At 54.2% G+C, this 5,837-nt stretch overlaps 1 protein-coding gene across 1 annotated transcript; it reads right to left on the minus strand.

The window, feature by feature from the left end:
- Positions 1–2,995: 2,995 nt before the first annotated feature.
- Positions 2,996–4,422, minus strand: LOC132085765 (zinc finger protein 154-like). Its single transcript, XM_059491208.1, has one exon. The coding sequence runs from the start codon at positions 4,213–4,215 to the stop codon at positions 3,790–3,792; it is 426 nt and encodes a 141-aa protein (XP_059347191.1). The 5' UTR covers positions 4,216–4,422; the 3' UTR covers positions 2,996–3,789.
- Between the last annotated feature and the right edge of the window lie 1,415 nt (positions 4,423–5,837).

A 5,837-nucleotide genomic window follows, 5' to 3' on the forward strand; every position in this document is an offset into this window, starting at 1 on the left:
GTGTGGGACTATTTGTTGTTGCTTTACATATTTGAACACAGACAGAAATCACCCACTGGGCCTTCCTAGGGACCAGCACAAGTACAAGGATAGTTTAGAACATCTATTTCTGTATTAATCCTTGATTAATCTTGGTTTCACAACAATGACAAACCCTACTTCAGAGCCTAGACATAACAAGAAAACTACAAGTACATCTTAAAATATCATGAAAAATCAAAAATCCCAAATGCAGCTGAAGTGGGAAGCAAAACATATGTTTTATTATTTTTGTGTAGTCTTAGGGATAGGCCAGTAGTTTGGGTTCCTTATGTTGAGCTGTTGAGCAGTGATGCAAATGAGATTTGTTATTGTACGTAGCTAACAAATATTGTGCAAAGACCTGGAAGAATATGCTGTGCTTTCCCCATGAGCACCTGAAAGTGAAAAATGAGAAGTTTGTACTGCCCACTTCTAGACTCAAACAGTAACTAATCAATTAGAGCCTTGGTATTTTTTAGGGACATGAATCCATGGTGTATCACATAATTCTCCTGATCCTGTGAGTGTGTCCTGTGAGGTGCTGTGTCAATCACCTGAAAAAGTACAAAAATATTGCCAGCAACACTGCAGAAAGCTTGCAGGAAATGCAAACAGCAGGGAAGGGTGTAAAATCACATCTGCCCCTTTCTGTGCCTGTTTTCATTAATGGATGAGGGTGCCCTGCTTGTGGCCATGGCAGCAGTGCACGGCTCCATCTCTCCTGTCTCTCTCTCTGGCCTCAGGCCCAGTTCCCTGGAGCACCCAGGGGGGAGAATCCAGGGAGTGAAAGAGACAAAGGGCCCAAACTCCTGGGCTCAGACACAGACAGGTCCATGGGGGAAGGAAAAGCTGTGCAAGGAAGCAAAGCCAGGAATTCATTCCCTGCTTCCCACAGGCAGGTGGGTGTTCGTCTGTGCCCAGGTGAGCAGGGCACACAAATGCCATCACTGCCAGCATCCCCCCCTTTCTGCTCCTTCCCCCTCTTTCCAGACTGATCCTTCTTCCACACGTTCTGGGAATGCCCTGGGCAGGAGTCAAAGTCCCTGTCCCAGCTGTGTCTCTGCCCCTTTCTGCTGCTCCCCCAGCCCCTCGCTGCCAGGGCAGGATGAGGAACAGGAAAGGCCTCGGCTCTGGGTAGGAACAAAAACCTCCTGGAACCTTCCCTCTGTTTCCAGGCCAAACCCAAGCCCTGCCCCGGAGAAGCCCCTGGGAAGGAAGTTCAGTCTCCCCAGCCCAAAGCAGTGCCCAGAGCCCATCCCAGCCCCAGGCACTGCCTTCCCCAGAGCATCTCCTCTAGGGCAGGGATGGCCCAGCGAGCACCAGCCGGTGGCGATTGCAGTTCAGGGGAAAACAGGCGGGAGGGGATCCATGCTGGGAGTTCCAGTGGTGCTTTATCGGCCAGCACACCCAAGGGCTCCAGGCACCAAGAACCAAGAACAAAGCAGGGTCCAGGGTTTTATATGGGACAAGGGAGGTGGAGCTTTGGTGTTGCCATGGTATTTTCTGAAAAATCACTTTGCCAGGAGTTTTCTCCTGAGAAGCTGAGAAGCCTCAGAGGAAAAGAAAAACAATAATTATCTGCTGCTGTGGAATGCAACAGGTGCATCTTTGATTGGTCCATGTTGGTTGTTTCTAATTAATGGCCAATCACAGTCAGCTGGCTCAGACTCTCTGAGAGTCACGAGATTTTGTTATCATTCTTTTCTATTCCTTGCTGGCCTTCTGATGAAATCCTCTCTTCTATTCTTTGAGTGTAGTTTCAATATATCATTTTCTTTTAATAGATTATAAAATAATAAATCAGCCTTCTGAAACACGGAGTCAAGATTCTCATCTTTTCCCTCATCTTGGGGCCCCTGCAAACACCACCACACTTTGGGTCTGAGGCCAATGGGCAGAGGGAACAAGGGCAGTGCAAAGGCGGGACAAAAGGGCAACAACCAACTGGGATTCAGGGGAGGAGCTGAAGGGAACGGGAACCAATAGGAAAGTGGGAGTGGGGAACATTCTAGAACTGGGGAGGAGAACAAGGATGATGTAACTTGGGTCACCAACATGTAACAGACATGATGCCAGCAGGACATGCACCAGGGGACAATGTCCCTACACCTGTGGGGATGCTGCCACCAGGATGCCTCCAGTGACACCAGCATGGCCCTGCATGGCCCCTGTGGGTGACACTGACCCTTGCCCTGTCCCCAGGGGCGGTTGGGGTCCCCTGAGCGCGGTGGCCCTGGGACACCCTGGTGGCTGTCACTCACTCCTGGGCCCCTTGTCACCAGCTGAACAAGCTCCCATCCTGCCCTGCTTGGGGGTGACATTTGGTTGGGACACCACAATGGTGGCAGGGAGGACGTGGTGGCAGGAACTGCATCAAGCAGCGCCATGGCTGAGATAAAGGTGCTGGTGGCACTGTGGTGGCACTGATGCTTTCCCAGTTCATGTCCCCATCCATGTTCATGTCCTCCCATGTCACCATCCATGGCTGTGTCCCCCCATGACCCTGTCCATGGCCATTTCCAACCCAGGTCCCCACCCAAGGCTGTGTCCCCACACGTGCCCATCCAAGCCTTAGTTCAATGTCTTGATTTTTACCCCAATTTCAGGGTTTTCAAAGGGATGAACAGAAACCTTTGTGTTTGAAGGCCAAAACAAAAGGATTTATGTGTCCCTGCCAGAAGAGCATCCACGTGCTTGGGTGGGTGGGAAGAACCTTTTTTGGAGGGGTTTCTACCCCACTGTCTCCAAAATCATGGGTTTTGCCCCAATCCGACCTGATTTGGTTGTGGAAGATGCCTGTGGGGCAGAGAGAATTAAAATGATGGATTTATGTTGGAGAAGACCTCCAAGGCCATCCAGTGTTACTTGATGCCACCAAAAGACGCAAAAAGTGAGATTTTTCTGGGGTCAGAAGTCAACAAATCTGCTCGAAGTCACTATAAGACACAAAACAACACGAGCGCACATACCACTGTTGTCAAGGTGAAAAAAGGAAAGTTTATTTTCTGACTCCAACATTTATAGTTTTCCAAAAGTGACAGTGGATCAGAGGGTGAAAGTCCCACCTCTCCAATGACTCTGGACAAACCAACAGACCATCAAATTTCTCCTCCTCCATCAAAGAATGCAAAACAATAAGTTATTTACAGGAAGTGTGTGAGAAAGTTTGTTACAAGAATATAAACATCAGAAGGCTTAGAAAATCTTAAAAAATCAGGGCAACAGCTCTCCACAATGGATTTCTGATGCTGGTCTGTGGATGTGTCCAGGTGCTCATGGGGAGCCAGGAGCCAGCCAGGTCTCTTCCTAACACAGATCACTGGCACCAAAGGTCACCAGGGCTCTGCCCACTGGGGTCACTGGGGATCATCCAGTGCTGATCCTCCAATGAGGGATGGAGCTGTGCATCTGGAGTAGCACACAAAGCTCTTCCTGCCCTGGGGACACTCCCACAGCTTCCCTCAGTGCTCGCTGCATTGGTGCTGGGTCAAGGCTGACCTCTGGGAGAAGCTCTTCCCACACTGGGGACACCCGTAGGGCCTCTCCCCGCTGTGGATGTGCTGGTGGGCAGTCAGGTGGGAGCTCGTCCTGAAGCTCTTCCCACACTCCCCACACCTGTAGGGCCATTCCCCCATGTGGCTCCGCTGGTGGGCAGTCACTTCATAGCTGGTCTTGAAGCTCTTCCCACACTGGGGACACTCGTAGGGCCTCTCTCCAGTGTGGATGAGCCAGTGCCTGATGAGGGTGGAGTTCTCCCTGAAGCCCTTCCTACAGCTGAGGCAGCGGAAGGGCCTCTCCTCTGTGTTGAATGCGCTGGTGCTGGAGGAGATTGGAGGTGGTCTTAAACCTCTTCCTGCATTTATCACACTGGTACGGCCTCTTCCCTTTGTGAATCTTCTGGTGGCAGATCCGGCTGGAGTTGCAGGCAAAGCTCTTCCCACACTCCCCACACTTGTAGGGTCGTTCCTTCGTGTGGCTGCTGTGGTGGATAATCAGGCTGGACCTCAAACTGAAGCTCTTCCCACACCTGGGACACTCATAGGGCCTCTCCCCGGAGTGGATGAGCTGGTGCCTGAGGAGGCTGTGCTTGTGCCTGAATCCCTTCCCGCAGTGGGGGCAGTGGAAGGGCCTCTCCTCGGTGTGAGTGCACTGGTGCAGGAGGAGGCTGGAGCTACTCTGAAAGCTCTTCTGCATTTGTCACACTCATAGGGCTTTTCCCCTGTGTGGCTCCTCTGGTGGAAAATCAGGCTGGATCTGGCTCTGAAGCTCTTCCCACAGTCAGGACATCCGTAGGGCCGTTCCCCCGGGTGGACGTGCTGGTGGCAGCTCAGGCTGGAGTTGTGGCTGAAGCTCTTCCCACACTGCCCACACTCATAGGGCCGTTCCCCAGTGTGGATTCTATAATGGTAGGTCAGGTGGCATCTCTTGCTGAAGCTCTTCCCACATTCTGAGCACTTGTGGGGCTTCTCCCCATCCTGAAGCTGCTCAGGGACCCCTGGCTCCAAGCTCTGGCCGCCTCCCTGGAACAGGGTGGGTCTTTCCTCCTCAGATCCCCGTGATCCACGTTTGCAGCCTCTCCTTGTGTGGGATCTCCAGAACTTTTCCTCCCCATTGGATTCCTGTCCTGTGGAGCCACTCAAAATGGCCTCTGCCAAGAGGTTCTGCCGTGGGGATTTGTCCTCCCTGCTCTCCATCCTCAGCTCCTTCCCTGGAGGAGGAAGGACAAGGAGAGGATGGGATTTGCCTCTGTGCCAGAGGGAAGGGGAAGGAGATTCCCCCAAGTGCATCCCTGACTGGACAGCATCAGCAGTGGGGTTGTCCTGCAGCCGGGGGCCATGCTGGGCTGGAAGATGGAGCAGGACAGAGGGGGAAATGGGCACTGACTTCTCCTCACTTGCCTAGGTGCCCTGGGCCATCTCCTTCCTCCTCACAGCCTCCTCCTCCACCTGGCCAAGGTTTGGGAATGGGAAGTCCTGGTTTGGGGAGCAAAACAAGTGCTGAGCATGTTGGGTGTGATGGACCCGGTGTCCAAGGGCAGCTGGAGAAGCCAGCGCCCCTTTCAGGCTCGAGGGGCCCGGACCCCGCTCATCCCCAGCCTCCCGCACCCCTCCCGGCTGCCGGGGGTCCCTCTGCACCGGGATCGCCCCTTTCCGGGGCTCTTCCCGCTCCTGGGCTCCCGCATTTCCCCCCCGGCTCTCCTGGGGATCCCCAGAGCCGGGATCGCCCCCTCCCTGCTGGTACCAGGCCAGCGCCCCGTGGGACCTCCCGAGATCCCTGCAGGGCCATTTCCGGCTCTGCTTTGGGCTCCTGCACGATCCAAACATCCCCGCCCCGCCAAAAAACCCTCTCGGAGACCCGCCCGCCATGGGCTTGGGGCAACTCCCCCTCCCCGCTCACCTGCGGGCTCCGGAGGGGCGGAACCGGGGCAGCCGCGGCCTGAGCGGGGGAACTGCGTGGGGTTGGTGCTGCAGCTTCTCCTCCGCTGTTCCTCTTCCTCCTGCTCTGGCCCTCCGCTTCCTCTACTTCCCGCTCCTCTCTGGCCCTTTCCCTTTCCTTTTCCTCCTCCTCTGTCCCTCCTCTCCCTCCCGCTACTGTTCTGCTTCCAGCCCAGCCCGGGCAGTGCCGGTACCCAAAAGCAGCTGCACTCTGCCCTGGGGGTGTTCCAAAGTGGCCCCGGCCCGCGCGGCTGGTGTTATGAACAAAAATTCGGTTAATATAAAAAGTTACAAAAAGGCAGCCAGATCACTGTCCCTGCCCAAGTTCTGCGTGTTTTGTCATTGTAATCACGGTTTGTTGAGGCTAATCACTCCTTTTGT

The sequence above is a fragment of the Ammospiza nelsoni genome, chromosome 32, assembly GCF_027579445.1.
Source record: "Ammospiza nelsoni isolate bAmmNel1 chromosome 32, bAmmNel1.pri, whole genome shotgun sequence".
NCBI classification, from domain to species: Eukaryota; Metazoa; Chordata; class Aves; order Passeriformes; family Passerellidae; genus Ammospiza; species Ammospiza nelsoni.